Source organism: Daucus carota, chromosome 9, assembly GCF_001625215.2.
Source record: "Daucus carota subsp. sativus chromosome 9, DH1 v3.0, whole genome shotgun sequence".
NCBI lineage: Eukaryota > Viridiplantae > Streptophyta > Magnoliopsida > Apiales > Apiaceae > Daucus > Daucus carota.
The window spans coordinates 21,224,377-21,247,884 of record NC_030389.2 but is presented as its reverse complement, the minus strand read 5'-3'; the positions used below and the strand labels follow the sequence as shown (position 1 = coordinate 21,247,884).

The window sequence follows — 23,508 nt, the reverse complement described above, 5'->3', positions numbered from 1 at the left end:
TGAATTGAGGTTAGGTAGGCGGGGGTTACATCCACTGCGTGAACTTGCAGTAATGTTTTAGATCACTAATTTTTACAATAAAAATCACAAATTTCTAAAGCGAATGTTACTAAATTATATTGATTTTTAGTTTTTGTCTAATGGTTTATTTGTATTGTGTGTGTGTGTATATATATATATATATATATATATATATATATATATATATATATGAGGCTCCGCTCTCCCCCTGAATAAGACATATATATATAATATCTCAGAATATACAAATATTATAAATATTGTCTAATAATCATCCGATATTTACGATTACCTTTTGTTACCACCACTTTTTTCTAATTGTATTTTTATTCGACTTAAACTAATAAATATTTTCGCCTAAATAACATGCTTTAAGATCGGGAGACATTTTGATTAATTACTCCTTATATTTCACAAAATTTTAAATATTTTCTTTTTAAATTTTACTTGAGTAGATTACTTGTCCTATATATTTCACAATTTTAAAAATTTTCTTGAAATTATAGTGTTCATATTAATGATAAGAATATCTCAGGGGTTCTTAAATTGTTTTTCTACTTATTAATATCAAAAAACGTGACAATTCCAATATTATTCTTTAGACTTGTCTTCTATTTATATATATATATTAAGGAAAATGTTTGAGATAATATTAAGAAAAAGCGAAGAGAATTGGAAAAAAAAGTAAATATCATATATATAAAAAATAGTTAAGAACATCTCGGTATTCTTAAAAAAGAAGAAGATATAAAATATCCTTAAATTTTTATAAAAGTGTAGGAGTTTATCGAAATATTAATTTTAAATAATTTTTTAAAATTTGAATTTAAGAAGCTTGTTTAAAATGTTGTTTTAGATGTTCTAAAAGGTGTGTTACATAGAAATGTTTATTTTAATATCTACTGCATCCAGTATCTTCGATATAATATGATTACATGAGTATCATCAATATTGCAAAAATTGAAATATTCTAGTCGACTTGATCAAAGATATTTACATTTGTAGGTGGAGATTCTCAATCTGGGACCCCACCGCCACCTCACAATAATAATATCTCCATAATTAGAAAAAAAAAACATGTGACAAGAATATAGTTAAAGATTTTCTTCATGTGTTCTGTTGTTCATGTAAGAATAGTTGTTGGAACTAGAGGAGGTTCAGTTTCTTCTACAAAGTTGTAGAAATGTCTAGCACCGAGGGAGAGAGCTCGTCGAAAAATCGATCTACTGCTCGGCCTGGACCGGACGTGTTCTTGATCGTCTGTCGTTGCTTCAGCGTTATCACTGCGCTTGCTGCAATTCTCTGCATTGTTGTTAATGTTATTTCTGCTGTCCGATCTTTCAAACACGGTTCCGATGTAATCGTTTCTTCTCTCTATGTTTTTATTGTCGGAAATGTTAGAATATAATGATCCTCGAGGCCGGTCCCAAGACCAAGCCTCTTATACTAGTGAATGGGGCACCTAGTATATAATGATCCTGTTAAAAAGCCTCTGATAATTTAAGCTTTTAGAAGAAATAATCACTTAAAAGTATATGTTTCGAGTCACAATTTAATTCATTGCTGCTAAATCTTATCCGACTCTGTTTTTAGGCCATCGTTTTAATATTATTTATACTTTCAGCGAATCTTTGTATTATAATGTCAATCTTGCATGTTTCTACACTTGCAGTGCAGTGTGTGTTAATGAGCTTGATCGGAAATTTGTTGTTTTGTAGATATTTAACGGAATATCCCGGTGTTGTGGTGTTTTAATCGCGGTATTTGTTGTTATTGCTGAGACCGAATGTAGATTCCTGTCCATGATTTCAAAGGTAATCAACCTTTTTTAGTGCTTTAGTTACTTCTCTAAGTAAAATTTATTCTTTTTTCTAATTATAGATTTGCTTTTACCGGAGCAAGTTGCCTGATATGGTCTTGTCGTAGGTTTTGAACTTTTAATTTGCTGGTGCAGGTATTGGTATATTGGCCTTGCAGGGGTATTCTGCAGATACTGTATGTCTAATCTGCAGATTTTTTTTGAACTAGTTCTTTGGTTTATCGAGCTATATATGATCTTCCGACACTGAATTTTTTATATCGTCTGCACAAACATATACCAAGAATGTACTTTGAATTTGACTACTGAAGTTTATGGTTTCAGTGTTGCTGTGATGACGAGAGCTTACCCTGAGAGTTCTACAGAGGGCAATGACCTTATTCTTCTTCAAAATGTTGGCAGCTACGTGCTCCTTGCTTGCGGTGTAGTTTATGTTGTATTGGTAAGCTCAGCAAATTTACCTATACAAAAGTGCATTTTATACACAAGGACTCATCTTTTATTTGAATCTTCTTCATGTCCTCTTAGTTTCAGGGTCTAGTAATTTAGGTTACTAATGGTGATCAGATCATTGATAATTAGAATTTTGATATGGTTGAAGTTATAGATGGGTTATTTCTATTTCAGGGACTTTTCTGTATCGGTCACCTTAAACGAGCTCTCCAGAAAAAAGATGTTTCAGCAGGACGGGAAACAAAAGTAAGCTGTTAAAAATGATTTATTTAAATTAAGCATACAATTGCCCTCAAAATTTTTTGAGGTCATTAATTTATTAGTGCATTTAATGGTGAACCGAGTACACAATCTGAAAGTGGGATTTTTTACCTTAGTAACATCCGTTTATTATGATTTTGAAAGTGGAGAGAGTATATTTCATGAGTTAGTCGAAAGGTAGAGTCCATAAGTGTTGTTCCAAACCAAGATTTGGTCACAAATTCTGTCTGGCAAATAACGTAACTTCAAGTTGCATGCTTCTTTTCAAATTTGATGCATGATGTTCGCATCTATGGACTGTGGCTGCTGTAGTGAGCAAGTGCACAAACCATAACAGAAGTCCACGAGAGGTTTATATGGGAATTTTTTTTTGAAGTGTTTGGTGAGCTGAGCTTAATCCTCCAAATATAGCCTACGCTCTATTTTATTTAGATTTCAATGTGTTAAAATAAAAGATAGTCAGGTATTGTATAGCAGGAGCTAGCCGGTACATCATATGAACTTCTAAATCGAAGTAGTCTTGAACTTAAGGTGCACTCAAACCATCACACTTAGTACAGAACTCCCTGGAACTCAATGGTAAAAAGTCCAAATTCCTAAAGTTCTGGAAATCCAATCATCACTCTCAGTCGCTGAATAATTTTGGTTACAGAATTCGCTGTGATAGGTTCTGCAACACAAAGATACCATGCCTACAATTTTTTCTGGATACCAGTTGGTTACTAAATTAAAGCTGTTTGGTTATATTAATTTGCTTTTCAGCCAACATTTAGTCGCGACTTTCTCTATTGCAGGACTTGGAACGTCAAGAAGAACTAGAAGCACCGCTGGTCGCTGATGCAGTTGCTTGATTCACCAGGCAATGCAACACCATTGTGACTACTTGAATAAGCGGAGCCAGGAGCGAAAATATGTGAATCTCCATTTATGGTGCTCTCTCTCAATCAATATGATCTAGCTTTCACTCCTTTTGACAAATGTTCTGGTTCCACTTCAGCAGCAGCAGCATATTTGCTAGATATTATTTCTTCTAATGCAGATTTACCTCTTTGTTTACTTTGCTAGCTTCTTTATATGTGTATGTACAGATAAAGACTCCTAGTATCAGTGTTTGCAGCATTTTTGCGCTGAATATTCTTTTCAAAACACAATTTGTGTAATTTTTATATCTAAACCTTTGGTGAGTTGTTTGGTTAACTAGCTTTATAGCCCTCCACTGATTCAAACTGCAGGAAAACAAATCTTTGCTAGACAAGTAGCAACAAATATGCATCTCATCGTGGGAGTGTCAGAACTAACAAAATGCCCCGTATATAACAAGTTCCGCAAGTAATGCTCAAAATATCATATTTGTGAAAAATGTCTCAAAATATCATTTATTAATACCGAATATTCTAGTGTTTAATTCTGAGAAAAAATTCTAATATTTGATTCTCAAAAGGAAATGCTATATCATTTTGCATTTAGATCCAAGAATCACTATAAAATATAATACGAACTTTCGTTTTAAAGTTGAACGCTATATGAAATAACGTTTAATACTTTAAATACTATAAAGTTCAATATTAAAAAATGAAAAAGAGATGAATGCGGCACGATTTAGTATTTTAAGTTGAAAAGTGATATTTTAAGACTTTTTTTTTAACAATGATATTTGAGCCTTTTTTCTAAAATAATATTTTGACCAACACCAAATTGAACTCCTCTTACTAGTGGACATTTTGGTTTTGGCTGACAGGTATTAGACAATCTTTGGTTTAGGCCGATAAAAGTTGGGTACCACGAAATTTACCAACTTTAACGATTCATTTTCCAGGATCTAATACTCGTTGATAAGTTGTATCTCACGATACAATAATCGTTACACAGGATTTCTTATATTAATAAAAAACTATGATTTAACCCGAAAGATATGTAAAACTATTCAGGACATTTTTGTAACATCTGGGATTATCCGTGTAATTATTTGGATGATTAATGAATATTATGTGAAATTTTGTGAATTAATTGGTTCCTGTTCTATTAATATAGTTATGCAATTCTGATTAAATTTGAGGAATATCAATTTTTATATGTTCAGTACAAAATATAGTTTATTTAGATATTTTCATATCGATTTATGCATTGTTGTATGATTTTATATTTGATTTATGGATTTAATTACGTATATTATATTTAATTATTAATTATTTTGATTTTACGAAAACCGTCAACCTATAACGGTACCGAGATTTTACTTTCCGAAAATTACAACAAAATTCACCTTTAGCTTAATTTGAATATTCCGGACACTTTTCATGTTTTGACTTTTTCGATCCGGAGCCGGTCCGGCGGAGTTTTTCGGTATTCGATAATTATCTGGTTGTATCGATAAACGTGAAACTAGATATTTTATATTCATCCTTATCTTGTAATAATTGCAATGGGACCCGCATACTAATGACGGATTAAAAAGCCCCGTTTTGATAGTTATCTCGAAAACCGGTACCGATTGGACCTGTTTTATTAATATAAAGCTATTAAACATTGTATTTTCATGTCATATATGATCCAAAGGGGTATTAATTTTTCATAACTATAAATAACCTTAACCGCACTTTAATTCATCGGGGAAATCATAATCTCAGTTAAACACGGGTTTATCGAGAGAGTGTTCTTCGTGTTCTTGAGATTCAAACGAAGATTTGGAAGCGTTATCGGACTCGGATCTTGGCGTTAAAGTACTCAAATCGAAGGTTTTGACGAGTAGAATCCAAATCTAGCATCAGTTTAAGTGCAGAAACATCAGGTAGGTTTGGATTTGAGGATTTAAATTCGTATTAAATAAGCTTAAAATAGGGCTTTGTGATTTCGAAGTTGTTTAGGTGTTTTGATGATTGTATGTTGTAGATAATGTTCTCCTGATCATTTTGGTATATCATATGTACGATTTGGAGTTCAATAACATGTTCAAAACTGAGTTTTAGGTTCGAAATTGAAGATTAGGGTTTATAATTCGTTTGAACATTTTCAATTGAAATTGGGGCTTTGTTATTCTTTAATTCTGGATGTGATTTGAGGTGTGAAATAGCTCGGGCTTGTCTAGAGGAGTCGTATGGTGCTAACAGATGTTATGTGGGACTCAGAAATCGTGCAAATCGGGGAGAGAGAAACTCGCCGGCGACGGCGAGTTTCCTCGACCGATTATGGCTGATTCCGGCCACTTTTGGACTGTTTGATGGCGGGTATGAGTTTGTGTTGGCTTGAAGAAGTGATCTGGAGAGTTTGGAGCAACAGGGTGACGGATTTCGCCATTTCCGGCGTTTGGGCGGCACCGGCTGTAAAACTTACAGTTTAGTCCCCAACATTTTGGAGATGGTGAAGTTTATGCACCGAACTTTGGTTTTTGACATTTCTTACCCCAAGGTTTTGAAAACTTACAGTTTGCACCCTGCGACAAAGTTTTGAAAACCTTACAAAATAAACCTTTTCAAATTATTTTCGAAAATTGTTTTATTTATTTATTTTAAATTGTAGAAATAGTTTTTAATTATTTATTAATTCAAAAATAAATCTGATTTAATTTATTAATTAATTTTAATTAGTAATTAATTATTATAATTAGTCAATTAATTTAAATATTAATTGATTAATTGTTTTAATTAATTATTAATTAATTTTAATTGATTTATTAATTAGATTTAATTATTTTAAATGATTTTAAAATTCCGAAAAATAGTTTCGAGCTTTGAAATATTATTCTAAAATATGTTTGAAGCTCGTTAATTGATTTCAAATGATTTCGGACTTGATTTCGAGTATCCAAAATTAATTATTTATTTATAAAATGATTCTTTGACCTGTTTTAATTCCGAAAAATGTTCTAAAATCCATATTAAATGCCAGAAAACTCCTTTTGACTTCAAACCTTCTTTGAAAAATAAATTTTATTGAATATCTTATTTGATATGTGTTATATGATACCTGATGGGTGTGTTACATGCCTATGTGAACCTTATGTGATTGTTTTTGACATATCTTTTAAACCGTAAGTCGGATTTAAATGAAACGAAGGGTAGTTAGGAACTCGTTACGAAGGTGTGATGATAAGAATAGTATGAGATCATATATTGATAGATGATTGTTGTGATTAGCAGAGAAGCGAGACGTAGAAAGGGAAAGCAAGTGGTGATAGAGTAGTACAGCGAGCAAGCGTAATTGAAACTTGAGATCAGCTATATAAGGCAAGTGCTCTGAAACTTTTCTTCAATTATATATTGTATCTATTGTGATTATTTAGTGAACCTTCTGATTAAGCTCTGTGACCTATTGAATTATAGTATGGATTATCATCCTATTGATTCTTGAACCTTCCACCAGATTCCTTGAATTATAATACGGATTATTTACTTATTGATTCTTGAACCTTTGACCCAATTCTTTAATACTTGCTATGGAACCTACTTCAATTGTAATCCTTCAATCTTTAAAACTTCTAAATGATTACCATAAGAACCAAATTTCATTTCAAGAACATACCTTTGATACCTCAACCAGTTATCAATCACACATCTTTCAGACCTTAACCAGTGATCAACCCCAAATAACATCTGTTATGGCTTATACCTTACAGTTGATTGATTCTTTCCATAAACTCCAGTTTCTTGATCTCAAACGCATTCATTTATACTTGGATTCTTTTTGTGAACCTAGAACCCCTTTTCAGATAAACACTAAACTTTGATATGCTTTGCCATCTTATGAGGCAATGTTTGATTCTTTGCTAAACCATGAAGTTATGTATCATTCCTCCTTTGAGATCCATCTGAGACACTTTGAATAGTAGTCTGCTTCTGCTTCAAATTTTAATTATGATGTTGATGTTTCTATTTTGTTGAATAATATTGTTGATCATCTGGATTGTGATAGAATTGGATAGTTTTCTAAACTTGGACCAAATGAATGGTCAGACCAGATGAGTGGTCGCTTTAGGCCAATGTGTGCCTTGGATCCAGTAAACGAGCATGGTGGGACCTGCTCGGGGTTAGTGTCTGACTGATCAGCAGCCTAACCTTTGATTTTTAAAAAAATAAATTTAATATCCAATTCTAATTGATATCCTAACAACAAATCTTGATATTGAGATTGATTCCATTAGACATTGGTTCCCTTCAGCTTATGATTAATATTTTATATTGATATGGTTATACTTGCTGAGCTTGGTAGCTCACTCTTGCGATACTTTATGTTCTTTCCAGTGAAGGCAGAGAAAGTTGGTAGCGAGGACCCTCAGGCTAGTAGTAAGGCCAGGATTCCAGGCTGAGAGATGGAGAGAGCTGTCAGCAGCACTTGGCTTTTTATTTATGTACTAGTTTGAATAACGAGACACAAATGATGTGTAAGCTTGTAAGAATTAAGTTTCTATTTTGGGATTTGGGTTTGTAATAATTAAAGTGATGTTGTGGCTTGTTTTATACTTTAACCTGTTGCGATCCATGGACGATTAAGGGTCACTGCATATATTATAGTAATTACAGGTTTATGTTATGGTGTGGACCCCAAACTTCTGACCCGGGTTTGGAGGGCGACACAATTTTGATAATAAGATTTTAATATCTCATAAGTGAATATTTATAAAATCTCCACCAAAACAAGAGAACCATGAGTCGATGTATAAAATTATATATTAAAGTCTAATCAGAGAAAAATCTTTGGTTAGACACTAAATAAATAAAATAATACATAGGAAATCTAACTTAAAAATGACACTAGATTAAAATATTAAATTTAAAATGAGCGATCGTTATTGACAAATAATATATATTTTTAAATAAAATTAAAACTAAAATTCAAATAATATGAAAGAAATAAATAAGCTAACGAAATAGCACTAGAATATTGGCTTTGAAATGTACAAAGTTACACATCAAGAATAGTTCAAAATATATGCCACCAGATATGTCCACAAAATAAATGATACAAAGCTCTTAAATCTTATCAAGACGAAATATAAAAGCCATCGAATATGATAATCAATGAATTCTCATTAATAAATTAATATAATGTTTAAATAAAAAGAATTGATATACCAATTGAACTTAATATATATGAATTCAAATATTACCAAACATGAATCAATTTAAAATCATAAATACAATATAATAAATTGTCTCATATCTCACAAAATTTGGAAGTAATGTCTGGAATAACATAATTGTGAAAAATGACCCCAAATACAGTTATTAACGCCGGATAATCAAGTATTTTCGATTTGTGAAGAAAACGCTAGATCGTGTAGCGTTTTGTTGTTTTAACCTCGGCAAAACGCTGCACTATTTGAGGTATTTGGAGTTATTTTTACAGAATCTTATAATATTTAGGATATTAATGATGAATATAATGATAATGAGGGTCAATATCCTACCGTATAAGGCAAAACATAAGTAAATTGTAATAACGATAACTTCATGCTGTGACAACACAAAAAACAATAATTAAGTCTTATATAGATATGGGTCATCAAAATCGAATCGGAATCGAAAAATCGAACTGAACTGTGCGAATTCAGTTTGATCTTAATTTTATGAAAATCTGAGATATCTAACATTTCTCTTTAATTTTTCTCAAAATCCTTGAACAACACCAAATATTTAATATATCGGTCTTTCTAATGGGCACACAATAAGCACCAACTCTCATGAAAATGGCTTCATTTGATTGATGGAATTGGTGTAAATGCAGGGGGACCATCAACATTTATTATCCATCCACCAATCAAAAACTAATATTCTCATGGAAGTTAGTGATTATTGTATGCCCATGGGCACACCATAGAAAATTCGTTAATATATTTATAACATCGTCCTTAAATATAAGAGATCGTAATAGATGTATCAAAATTTTAAATAGATACGCATTCAATACTGTTTATATTCTCTAGATCAACTTTATTCCATGTATTACAGTCATTTAATGCAATTAATTTATAAACACTTATTTTTCTTAAAATGTGTAAGTTTTTAAAAGTGAATATCTAATTTGAAACGGAGGGATTATCTAACTAAAATTAACGAACTTGTTATTTATATGCTTTTCTGAAAATCATGCTGATATGATTCACCGATTTTTCTTAAAATCCACTAATAATTCACTTTAATTTTTCTTAAAATCCTTGAACACCACCGATTTTTTTTTTGACTAAAAACACCTCCGAATATTTAATTTACAATATCCTCCTTTAATATTAGAGATTTTACTAGATGTTACTTAAATATTAAAGATTTTAACAGATGTTTCACAATTTTAACTGAATACACTAAATACTCTAGCTAGCGCATTTAATACGCATCTCAGCCGTTGATATCAAATCCAACGGCTCACAACCCTCACCGCCATCACCTCCTCAACTAACCATCTCCACCAGCACACAGACACTCCCATTTTTCCTAGAGAGAGAAACCCAAAAATCCTAGAGAGAGAAACAATGCACAACTACAACCACAACTCGGTCCCCGAGTCACTCCGATGGCTGGGAATCGCCGAGAAGCTTCTCACCAACAACGATCTAATCGGCAGCAAAACATTCGCGACCCGGGCGCGCGAATCCGACCCGACTCTCCACCAACCCGACCAGATCCTCGCTATTATCGACACACTCATCGCCGCCGAAACGCAAGTGAGTGTAAATAATCTCGACTGGTACGCGATTCTCCAACTCGCTCGCCGCACTCATGACTCGGAGCTGATCGCGACTCAGTATCACCGGCTAGCTGTTTTATTAAACCCTAATTCGAATAAGTTTGCGCTTTCTGAACATGCGTATAAGCTCGTGACGGAGGCGTGGCTAGTGTTGTCGAATCCGTCGAGGAAGTTTCATTTCGATAATGAAATTGGGAATTTGGGGGTTATTAGTCGTAATGGGGGTAGAGCTAGTCGTGATGGTAATACGCAGCACAATTTTATGCCAATGCAGGAACAATTTGAGCAAGTGAATAGGGATGGTGGTGGTTCGAGTAATCGGGGTTTTAATTTTATGCAAATGCCTCAATCGGAGCCGTTGCAGTTTTTGCAACCGTTTGGTCAGCAGCAGTTGTTTCCGCAGCAGCAGGTTACGCAGGGACTGCAGCAGGAAGTGCATTGGTCGAATTTACAGCAGGAAGCACAGCAGCAGACTTGGCTTCAGCCGCCTTTTCATTGGTCTCAGGGGGCGCAGACGACGGCCACTGGTGTACCGATTTTGCAGCCTCAGGCTAGGGTGCAGCAGCAGTTTGGGATGGCTCAGATGCAAGAGGCGTGGACACAGCAACAGCAACAGCAACCACCGCAGTCTAGAGAAAGGGTGGGGAGAAGTGTGCAGTTTGATTTGGGGAGAAATGGTGGTGATGGTCGGGAGAATGTTGTGAATGTCGAAGAACTGCCTAATTTTTGGACTGTGTGTGCATATTGTTATACTATGCATGAATATGCTGGTGTTTATGCAGAATGTTCAATCCGGTGCCCGAATTGTAAGAAGGCGTTTCATGCTGTTAAAATTGATGCCCCGCCTGTGGAGGAAGCGGGGGAAGATGGTTATTATCGATGCTGGGGTTATTTTCCAATTGGGATTTCAGCAGCATATCTGGAGGAACGGAAGAAAGGGGTTTCAAGTTGGACTCCGATTTCGACCATGTTTGGTGTTCCTAAAGGGGGTAATATTATTAAGCCGAAGAAGGGGAGGAACTCTGGTCCTTGGGTTTATATTGATGATGATGAGGAGGAGGATATTTTTGACGGGATATCATCAGCTGAAGAATCTGATGAGGATTGGAGTCGTGCTTCGAAGAACAAGAAAGGAAGGAACTTTACAAGGAAAGTTTCGACCACTAAAAAAGTTAATCAACCACAAGGCTCCAGCTCCCAAATGGCTCAAGAGAGTAATATGGGTAATTTACATAGTGCAGGTTTAGCACAAGAGGGATCGAATGTTGGTGTGCCTAATGCGGGAATTCCAAGTGTGCCTAATGGTTCAGAACCTAGTGTGCCAGCAGCCGAGGCTAATGATAAAGCAGGGGGTGAGGCTAATGATAAAGCAGCTGGTGAGAGTAGTAAGAAAAGAGTATCGACACAACAAAGCAACCAGGTAGAGTTGGAAAGGATGTGGAGAGGTTGGATATGATTTTGGGGTGTAATAATGAGGTTGTAGGGCTTCTTGGGGTACAAATGGACACAATAAGGTAGAGAATGGGGCAGAAAAAGATATTGAAGGTGTCTGGTTTTCTTAGGAAGTGAATTCCTCAGTAGCTTGCACATACTCAGTTGATGTTGGTGAAAAGCTAATTCTGGTTAGTGTAGTTAGCAAAGTCTTGTAGTAATTGCTTCTCTGCATTCTTAATGCAATATCTGTTGTAGAGCACAAATTGTTTCTGCTAATGGTTATCGTAGTCTAGTGTAATGCATATAAAACAGAAGTGTTGTATCATGTATCTCTTTAGAGTAGTATTTCTTTAAAGTAGCTTGTTGTCCCCTTTTTTTTTTTTTAATAATACTGGAAACGAAGGTCAGTAGAAGTTCTTGTTTGTCCTCCATGTCACACATCCTTGCTAATTTCACATCTGCATGGAGCGAGTGAACATGCTTGGATAAGTTAAGCTTGCTTATAACTTATAAGAAATATATTTGAACAAATCGATAGGATTCAGTTAGAGCAATGTGGGAATATTCACTGAGCTGGTACTGTAAGAGCTAAGTTATAGTGCCCAGTCAATTGGTTGACAACGATTGTGTATTGGGGATTACTGCTTTGTGTGGTAATATAAGACACGATAGTTTGAAGGATTGTACGGTGGAGGAAAGACATGAAATATCAGAGATACTCTTGGGGAGAGTCTTGCTTTTATAGTTAACGAAGATCAGATGAATCTTGGGGAGTGTTTGCTTTACTTGCTTATAGTTTTGAATTTCTGGTGCCAATGGTCTGTATTTAAGGCAGTTGCACTGTAGTATTAGTACTACCAGAGTTTTAAGTAAGGAGGCATATGGAAGGCTCCATGATGGAACTAATTGCAGTTAGCCTGTAGTATTACTACTACTGGAGTTTCAGAGAAGGACGCATATGGCGTAAGGACGCATATGGAAGGCTCCGCAATGGAAAAATTGTATGTTTAATGCACCTCCACTTTAAAACCCTATGTTGTGTTTGGTAGGAAAGAATGAGTTTTTGCTGGGAATGGAATGAAATTGAGTGAATGGAATGGTGGGAGAATGGAATGACTATTCAAATCTTATGTTTGGTTAGAATGGAACGAGTCATTCCATTCATTTGGATTGTTTGGTTACTCAACGGAATGGAATGGATTTTTGTAATTTTTACAAAAGCTTATTCCCCTTAAATTTAAAATCGAATAATAATAATAATACAAAAATATAAAAGCAAATATCACGTAAATATAAAAAAACGACATAAAAAATAAACCGAAACATTGAACTAGAACATGGGTTTACATTTCATAGTAATATGCATATAAAATGTCTCTCCGAACCAAAATAATAAGCTCCACAGACTCTACAACCCGCCAATGTATATTAACAATCCTTCTGCTCTCCTAACTGAAAATTCTATATCAATTCTATACAATAAACTGCAGTTTGGAAAAATGTTTCATGCACTTGATCAATTATTTTAAGCCAAATCCCCTGCCTCTATTGGCCTTACTGGAAGTACAGTCTTCGGATTTTGAACATCCGAACATGGATTTCCTGCGTATCACAAGTTATGATTAGCAATGCATTGGAAAAGACGCACAAGGGAGTAGCAGCCATACAATGGGATGAAATGGAATATGTATCACCAACGTATAGCAAAGTAATTAGTAATAATAAGAAAAAGAGGTAATTGCATATCGCACCCCTTAAGTATCGTTCAAAAACGATAGAGTACCGATACTTTAAGAAACTCAACTCGCACCCCTTATCTTTACTTCTCAAAACCGATATGCACCCCCTGCCGTTAACTTCCGTTAACTCAGTGCACTCCGTTAAGTCAGTATATATATAATTGCAATTCGGACCCCCTAACTTACGTTCAAAAACGATATTGTATCCATATTTTTGAAAACTCGAATCGCACCACCTATTTTTACATCTCAAGAACGATACGCAACCCCTCCGTTAAATTCCGCTACCTTCCGTTAAAATTCTCCCCCGTCTCAATTTACATGTCCCTTTTGCTTTTTGAGGAGTTAAATTGACTAATTTTTTACCAACTATTTGAAAATATGTATTTATTATTTTAGAAAATAGAATAGATACCTCTATTAAAACAGGCTAGAAAGTATATTTTAATGTGTAACTTTCTATTTCCTAAAATAATAAATAAATATTTTTTTAATAGTTGGTCAAAAATTAGTCAATTTGACAAGGGACATGTAAATTGAGACGGAGGAGTATTTTAACGGAAGGTAACGGAATTCAACGGAGGAGGTGCGTATCGTTGTAAAGATAGGTGGTGAGATTTGGGTTTCCAAAAGTACAGGTATAATATCATTTTTGAACGTAAGTTAGGTATAATGTGCTTTTTTTTTAAATTTTTGTTTAATTAAGTTATCCCCAAGTCAAAATGATTTTACATATTGAATGATTTTAAATTTTTAGTGACATGTGTATTAGGTATTTAATATACACTATTTTAAATATAAAAAATAAATATCATGTGATATTTATTATAAATATTACATAAATTTATCTATTGATTAAAATATATAAATTTTAATTATTTTGTTTGGAAAAATTGATCAAAAAAATATCATCAAAAATTAAATCTAGTCTATTTTAATATGTAACTTTATATTTTCTAAAATAATAAATACATATTTTCAAATAGTTAGTAAAAAATTAGTCAATTTAACTCCTCAAAAAGCAAAAGGGACATGTGAATTGAGACGGGGGAGAATTTTAACGAAGGTAGCGGAATTTAACGGAGGGGGTGCGTAATGTTCCTGAGATGTAAAAATAGGTGGTGCGATTCGAGTTTTCAAAAATATGGATACCATATCGTTTTTGAACGTAAGTTAGGGGGTCCGAATTGCAATTATATATATACTGACTTAACGGAGTGCACTGAGTTAACGGAAGTTAACGGCAGGGGGTGCATCTCGGTTTTGAAAAGTAAAGATAAGGGGTGCGAGTTGAGTTTCTTAAAGTATCGGTACTCTATCGTTTTTGAACGATACTTAGGGGGTGCGATATGCAATTACCTCTAAGAAAAAATTTTAGATTCCTTTCTTTTGCTCAAGGAATGATAGACAAGTGAGGGAGTCAAATAGAAGCAGGTATATTGAGAGAGCATCAGAATTCACCACACTGAATGACCAGCTTAGTAGCCAACACTCCAAAATGAAGCAATAATAACAAAACATTTCAGACTCATTAAACACATTTCTTTCTTAAAAACCAAACAACTTGTCTAGCTAGAAATTTCCCCCATGAGAACATAATTATAAAAGCACTGCAGTCTTACCAAGATAACAGAAGCACCCACTTTCAGAATAATAAGTCTCCATTTCGACAACAAGCCGTGTTTGTAGGATGGTTTTCGCCAAACATGATCGTAAAAAACACATGACATGTGAAATCCTCACATGAGGCTTTTTATCGAACACAAACATATAACACAAAATGATGTGTGAAAACATACTTTTAAAACAACTGTCTGAGATATGTACTTTCAAAAAGACTCCAAATTTTTTAAAGCAATAGCAAGGAATTTACCAGCAAAAAAGGATTATGATCAAGACAAGGGACTGTTTCTTAATCTATTGCCAAGTTAAATTTCGATAAAAGTTTCGACAGTACACTTAAGAATCATAGACCAACAGTACAGGAGGAAATCTTATATTCTCTCAACTTAGGCCTTAATAAAAATATATAATACCATAAACTTCTATCGCAAAACAGTACATATCAATAATCTATATGTACCAATGATTAGAATCACTAGACATAGATTTTAGATATCAACTTGCGACCATGATTGCTCACTCTGCAGACTTCAACATAAGTGACCATGATTGTTCCGCAGTATATACAACTACACTTCTTTTGAACGGCAGGAGTGGTTCTATTCTAATAGGGCTCTCCAATTCATTCTCACAAGGGATGCAATAAATTTGATCCGATTGACAATTTTTCATTGAGGTGTCACTGAGGATTACCATTATAATTATTTTTAATTTAAATTTGCTATGGTGAACACTTTCCCCCTGTTTTACATGCATTTCGCTGCTGTTGTCTGGGTGCCCTGATTTTTGTAGCAGTTTAATCTTCGTTGCAGAACCTCACAGGACACTAGATCTTACGTTTAAAATAATTTCTGCTTAAAACTTTACTAATTAGAATAGATCACCATAACAGTTACTCCTTGATGAAGGCCTCTAGACAGTGCATAGATCACATTCATATCCTTTGTGACTAATGTTTTATTTCTATATCAAAGTATTCTTTGCACAAGTTACTACTGCTTTCAATGTGTGCCCCTTCAGGCCGCCTGAGGCCTCCTGATTTATATCATCATCTTATTTTTGAAGATGCTAGATGCACCACCTCTCATATCGGTAGTAGGGGTTCACCTTTCCTTATTTCTCAGATACCAGAATAGTTTTTCAAAAATTTGTAAAAGGCTACAACTAAGCAGTGTGCGCAATCAGCTCCAGCTTAGATACTCTTAGTCATAAACATAAGAACATAGACTGCTGCAAAATGCACAATAAGGGGATCAGGTTGTTCCTGACTTTGAACTTCATACTAAAAGGCCTTATGATAATAAAGCTATGGAACCTGACCCATCAACTTGATGTGACCTCTCTTGCAGACTATAGACTGTATGTAGAAAATATATAATTTTGGTCATCTAAACCTAAAACTCCAATCTAGTCGACAAAATCATCTAAACCTAAAACTCCAATATAGTCACTGTCAAGATCTTATCTGATAATTACAAACAAACATAAACAAGTTTGGGACTAACTGATAGATCATAAATTCCTTTGTTTATAGCAGGATTCTAGAACATTGAGAACTACTTTAACTTCTGCTTAAGGTTTTATTCTTATACTAGATGGGTGGGGAGAAAATACCCCTCCTACAGCCTCTACGTATGAAAACTTTATGTTAGTAAAGTCCCCGAAAAGAAGATTGTGAATTGCGAGTCACTGAAGATTGACAGTTTGATACGATGACTTTATATACAGCAAGCTATATACAGCTGCAGACAAACTTATCTCTAGTATTGGACATGAAATTCTTCTACCATTTTAGCATAGACACGGTCTGAAACTCCAGCAAGTAGAACATTGCAGGATAAGTCTGTCAAAAACTATTGCAGAATATATACACATTAACTTCTACGAATGTTTTTAGTTAGTGGCTTTACTTAGCGGAAGTCTTGCCATGGCTACGTTCAGAATATATACACATTAACTTCTACGAATGCTATTCAGAATCCCAGAACATTAACTTCGACAAATTGTACACATCACTAATCAACCAAAAACAGATTTTACACATCTCAAATTTTATGCACATCAATATACATACAATGAATTAGGCTGCATATATAAATTTATGTATGTACAAACAACAATCATATATGAAATCAAAAATCATCTCTGCAAAATATGTATGTACAAACCAGAACAATCAAAAATCAGCTATGAACACACAAGATGCAAAATCAAAACTAGATCAGTTCTTACCTGTTTAGACAGATCGATTGTAGTTCAAAGAGATGCTTCTAAAAAAAAGAGCGTGTGAAAGCAATGATGTAGAGTGAGATGAGAGCAGCAATGAAGAGAGCGAGATGAGAGCAGCTGAGAGGAGAGCGGCAAGGAGAGCAGCGAGGCTAATTAGGATTGCTGGTTTTGTTCGACTTACCAGATAATTGCAAGCCGTGGATGTTGTAATTTCTAGCACCAAAAATTTCCGTGTTTCCGTGAAATTAGTCAACTTCATTAACCTTTTTCTTGACATTTTCAGAAGACATGGCTGCAGTGTCTTCCGGGACATGTTCATGCGGCCTTTCATGAGCTGTTGGAACAGGTCCATTGCAAGCTTTTAATGCTGCGCCACGATCCACATTCTTTTCTTCACAGCGCAAGAAAGCTATTTTGCTGTCCATGTACAACTTCTTTTCCATGTTCACATCAGTGCATTTTGCACTAGATTTCAATGCGAAGAATTAATTTTAGAGCATTCTCCGCCTCAGCTTTGTTCATCAGAATTTAGACCACCAGAGATGACATATTGGCATCTTCGGAGATGGGCAATCCATCCTTTTGCTGATTTGTGTCCACAGTCACGTTCAGAGCACCATTCCTTTGAAAAGTAGCCATTTTTCCTTTTACTTTCCCGTCATTTCTTAAACGCTCCTCAACTTGCATCGATGGAGAACCCTTACCAGAGGTAGCAGAAACGTCTTCCGCAGACCGAACAATGAGCCTCCTGCTGTTACCATTGTCCACATGGGGTGCATCAACTCTTTTCAGCTTCAACTCTTTTCTTCCACGTGTCTGCTTTGCAAGTAGGCTCACGTTTCACAGAATCGGATCCTTGAACAAGTAGATCTCTTTTCTTCCCTTTAGCCTGAGGATGAACTGTTATCTGAACTAGGCTTAACTTGTGGACCATTTAATGCTTTCGGAGCGCTATCTGAACTAGTTCGTAATTTATTATTTATAATTTAAATTTTAACATCATTTTATTAGTATTTTAATATTAATGAATTGAATTTTAATTAAATTATATTATTCAATTGACTATATTTTCTCCCGATTACTTGAAAATGAACAAACCTTAATATATATATATATATATATATATATATATATATATATATATATATATATATATATATATATATATATATAGCTTTACTCCAATAGAAACCTCCTTATTCTAGAAACTAGAAACTATCACTAAATTTCTAAGAGAATATCACTAAATTCTCAAACAACCCCATTTTCTGCCTTCTTCTTCTCCAACCCACCAACCCTCCACCGCACTTCCGGCAGCTTCACCCTACCACCCCCGCCAAGTCTCTGCTACTCTCTCCACCTCCATGCCGCCCGACCCTCCATAGCCACCACCTCCATGTCGGCCTCCATTATTTATATCACCACCAAATCCAACCCCCCTCCGGCCTCCACCGCCCCTTCCATTCCACCCCCACCTCCACCTCCACCTCCACCTCCACCTTCGTCCTCACCTCCACCTCGGTCTTCCTCACCTACAGTACCGTGTATCTAGCTTAATACCGATTTAAATTCCAGATCTTTGCCAAAACTCTGCCGGACAAAGCTAAAGGCTCCTTCCATGTCCACCACCTCCATCTCCACCTTCACCTCCATTATCTCCACCACCGCAACCACCACCTGAATCGGCAACTAGAACAGATTCAGAAATTCTGGGCAGTTTCCGCAAGTTTTCACTAATTCGTGCAACACATATCACTAAATCGTAAAGAGAATATCACTAAATTGTACTGAGGATATCACTAACTTGTATTGGTTTCTAGTTTTTATTTTAAAAGTGGTTTCTATTTGATCATGAGCCTATATATATATATATATATATATATATATATATATATATATATATATATATATATATATATAGTTATTCCAGTGAGAACTTAAAATGAGAACCGTGAGAACTTCGTTAATTTATCATATTTTGACTAAACTAAACATCAAACTAGTGGGTACTCAATACAAAAAATGTATATAAAACTAGTCTCTTCCTAGTTAGTCAAAAAAAAAAATTCAAAAAAAAAGTCCACTGCCACGTCATCAGTGTTTTTTTTTCCTGACTAGCTAGGTGGAGACCTTAATTATATACATTTTTTGTGAAGGTGCCCCTGGCGGGACCCTTCAAATGAATGAGATATTGATAAATTAAAAAAGTTCTCATGGTTCTCATTTTAAGAAAGATCTCATTTGAGCAAATGTCTATATATATATATATATATGGTATGGTTCAACGAGGAACTCCTCCATCCTGGTAACTTGGTAACTCTCGATCTTAGCCACACAATTCACTTTTATATCTTCTGTAACTGCTCGCTAACTACATGTGTAGTTGTGTACAATAACTTTGAGTAACTGTAAGTCATATAACTGTAATCCTTAATTTTTTATTTAGTTTTTCTATTTCATATATATTAATATTTTCTATACTATTATTTTGCTGTAAATTTTTTGATCTATTTTTTAAATTTATTTGAGTGCTTTTAAATCATAATATTATATTAAAATGCATCAAAAAACTATATTGAACATATTTAAAAGTTAAGAACACTTTAATTCTTTTTTCATATTATAAAAACTTATGTTCTGTATTTTATATAATTTTAAGTACTTGACTTTAAATATATTTACAAATATAAAAAAATAAAAAAATGCTATAAATCAAAGAACATATAACAAAAAATTAAATATATAGCAAATAAAATACAGGACATGCGAGAACATTAAAATAAAAATTACCCAAATAAAAAAATCATATTATATATAAGAAATAAAATACAGAACATGTGAGAAAAGCACAAAGTATAAATAAATACAGGACAATGTATTTTTTTGTTCTTCAATTTTTAATGTTCTGTATTTTATGTACTGTATTTTATATAATTTTGAGTTCTTTATTTAAAAAAATAATCTTTAAGAAGTAGAGAAAAATATGTTCTGTATTTAAAGTACTTACAACCAAAATACAGAACATGTGAGAAAAGCACAAAGTATAAATAAATACAGGACATTGTATTTTTTTTGTTCTTCAATTTTTAATGTTCTGTATTTTATGTACTGTATTTTATATAATTTTGAGTTCTTTATTTAAAAAATAATCTTTAAAAAGTAGAGAAAAATATGTTTTGTATTTAAAGTACTTACAACCAATTTTATATAAAAACATAAAACATAAAAAGATATTATAAATCAAAGAACAAACATGTCAGTTTAATTTAGAGAAAAAAATACAGGACATTGTATTTTTGTATTAGTTATTTTTTTTATTGGTAGTGTCTTCAAAAATTGGATACAAAAGTGGGCACGTGTTTACAGAACTAGACTAGGTTTGAAGACAATCACATGTTTAATTTCTTCCCCCACTAAATTTTCCCCTATATTTGTTCAGTTCTCATTGTTAAGCCCATTTTGGTCCTGAGCTTTAGCCTGGTTCAGTGAGTTTTTCTTAGAATTAGCCCTCATAATTTCTTCCTGAAGCGACCCCTCTTCACTCACATAGGTGATATTTCTACCGATACAAAAGTATTATTTGTTCGACTCATACTGATCATTAAAAGCATAGATTAGCCTTTTTCTCACTTATCACTGTCTTTCATCATAGGAATGGACCCAGGAGTTAAAACCCCCACAATGATCTCACTAAGTCTTTACAGTTAGGTTGTCTCATTGAACCAAGATCTTGGGATCTCCAGTCACCAAGGTTGGGTTTCCTTTGTACCGACTTTTGTTATGGGCTTTAGTCCAATTCCTTTCGATGATTTTTCAACTAACTCTCTTGTTAACCCCTTGGTTAGCGGATCTGTTGAGAGTAGTTGTCTAATGGAAATATGTTAACGACATGTATGCCTGGACATTCCATTATATAGTACACACTCTGTTGTACCAATAGCTGCCGTACTATCACAATGTATACAAAGTGGCGGTACTGACATCTCCCATCTTGGAATATCTTCTAAAAATTGGTGTAACCATTCAACTTGTTGCGTAGCTTTATCCAGAGCTATAAACTCAGCTACCATTGTCGAATTAGTTACAACCGTTTGTTTTGAAGATTTCCACGAGATCGCTCCACCAGCTAGCGTAAATACATATCCGCTAGTGGACTTCGACCCTTTTACACCATTTATCCAATTAGAATCACTATAACCTTCTAGGACACTTAGATAGGTTGTGTAGTGCAATCCATAATCACGCGTATACCTTAACTACCTAAGCACTTTAGTTATCGCTTTCGAGTGATCCCTACATGGATTACTCGTGTATCTGCTTAGCATGCTTACAGTAAAGGCAATGTTTGGTCGTGTACAATTCATTAAGTACATTTAAATTCCTATCACTTTTGCATATTCTTCTTGAGAAATACCTTCGCCTTTATTTTTGGATAGATGTAAAGTCGTATCAAAAGGAATTCTTGACAAATCTTTGCCAAATTTCTCAAGTATCTTATCAACATAATGTGACTGATTTAACATAAGTCCACTTGAAGTTCTTAGGATTTTTGTTCCTAAAATCACATCAGCTAAGCCCATATCTTTCAGGTGGAATCTCGAATGTAATATGTCTTTGGTAGATTTCACCATCTTGTCATTAATACCAATGATGAGCATATCATCAAAATAAAGACAGAGTATCACATATCCATCTATTGTATCTTTGACATATACACATTTGTCACATTCATTGATTTTGAATCCATTTGACAACATAACACTATCAAATTTTTGATGCCAATCACGAGGCGCTTGTTTTAAGCCATAAATTGACTTAACCAACTTACAAATTTTATGTTCCAATCCTGGAACCACAAAACCCTCAGGTTGTTTTATGTAGATTTCTTCATGTAAATCTCCATTAAAAAAGGCTATTTTTACATCCATCTGATACACTTCAAGTTTTCGTAATGCTGCAATAGCAAGTATCATCCTTATGGATGCCTTTCTCGTCACGGGAGAATACATGTCAAAATAATCAATGCCTTTCTTTTGACGAAAACCTTGAACAACAAGTCGGGCTTTGTACTTATCAACGGATCCATCTATTTTCATTTTTTAAGTGAAAAACCATTTAGTACCTAATGGTTTACATCCCAGAGGAAGATCCACTAGTTCCCATGTATGATTCTGCATAATAGAATCAACTTCACTTTTTATGGCCTCTTTCCAAAAAGGACCATCCGGACAATGCGCAGCTTGTGAATAAGTCTGTGGCTCATTTCAAGAAAATAAGTTAAAAATTGAGGCCCAAATGATTTTTCAAATCTAGCTCTTTTGCCTTGACGAGGTGTGTCCTCTTTTTCAAGTTCATCCAAATTTTCTTTTTCCTCGTCATCACTATATTCCTTTTCAAATTTAGTTTCACGTGTCCGTTTCAATGAACTTGAACTTTCTATGGACTTACGTGAAAATACACAAAAATTGAAGCATTTCTCGACTCCATTATTGTATTCTTGTGTATGTCAGGGATTTTTTGAGTACTCATGCACAAGAAACCTATAAGCAATACTGTTGTGTACATACCCTATAAAAATGCAATCCACTGTCTTTGGACCGATTTTTACCTTCTTTGGTTCTAGTACAAGAACCTTTGCAAGGCACCCCAACACTCGTAATAATTTATAGGAAGTCTTCAATAAAGTTCACTAATGGCTGTCAAAAAAGAAACAACTGTTGAATGTTCAAATAGAATTTTTAACAATAAACAATTGGTGAATGGTTCATATAGAATTGTTTAATTCACAATGATCCAGTTACATATTTACATGGACAAACAATCTGAACAAAAGAAAGAAGACAACTCTTGTTAAAAAAATTAAAACGGAAGCATGTGTCGATATGTATAACGTGGGCTACGGCAAAAAAAAATTGAGAACAAGCATAAGAATATCATCATGTAAACCATTAAACTAAAACATCTGAAACTTCTCTTCCATATCTATAAAAAAATGCAACAACATGCACTTCACATGTCAGTATTATCTCAACACAATTTACTTGAAATCATTCAAATAAGTTACCACGTAGAAACTATTGTCACGAGCTTGTGACTTTCAAAAATGAAAACTAATTAAACAAATCTCAGGGAAAATAATTTTGCAGCCAAAAATAAGTACTCAAAGATCAATCAATGAAGGAAAATGCTCATTAGTTTTACTAAAATTGACAGGCTACTAGTGATAACTGATGTCTGTTAATGCTAATAAGA

At 34.1% G+C, this 23,508-nt stretch overlaps 2 protein-coding genes and 2 long non-coding RNA genes across 4 annotated transcripts; 3 read left to right on the top strand and 1 right to left on the bottom strand.

The window, feature by feature from the left end:
* The first annotated feature begins 1,127 nt into the window (after positions 1-1,127).
* LOC108192388 (uncharacterized) lies at positions 1,128-3,738 on the top strand. Its single transcript, XM_017373542.2, has 6 exons — positions 1,128-1,378; positions 1,740-1,835; positions 1,976-2,016; positions 2,165-2,282; positions 2,468-2,539; positions 3,349-3,738. Exons 1-6 carry the CDS (start codon positions 1,205-1,207, stop codon positions 3,403-3,405), a joined length of 558 nt encoding a protein of 185 aa, XP_017229031.1. The 5' UTR covers positions 1,128-1,204; the 3' UTR covers positions 3,406-3,738.
* Positions 3,739-5,153: 1,415 nt separating this feature from the next.
* On the top strand, positions 5,154-7,991 carry LOC135149137 (uncharacterized). Its single transcript, XR_010287273.1, has 3 exons — positions 5,154-5,342; positions 6,691-6,777; positions 7,792-7,991. It is a non-coding gene; the product is annotated as an uncharacterized LOC135149137 (long non-coding RNA).
* A 1,924-nt stretch (positions 7,992-9,915) lies between these two features.
* Positions 9,916-12,023, top strand: LOC108192678 (uncharacterized). Its single transcript, XM_017373540.2, has one exon. The coding sequence runs from the start codon at positions 10,017-10,019 to the stop codon at positions 11,685-11,687; it is 1,671 nt and encodes a 556-aa protein (XP_017229029.1). The 5' UTR covers positions 9,916-10,016; the 3' UTR covers positions 11,688-12,023.
* Positions 12,024-12,971: 948 nt separating this feature from the next.
* On the bottom strand, positions 12,972-18,145 carry LOC108204213 (uncharacterized). Its single transcript, XR_001803713.2, has 2 exons — positions 17,260-18,145; positions 12,972-13,267 (listed from the first exon to the last, which is right to left on the bottom strand). It is a non-coding gene; the product is annotated as an uncharacterized LOC108204213 (long non-coding RNA).
* Positions 18,146-23,508: the final 5,363 nt, after the last annotated feature.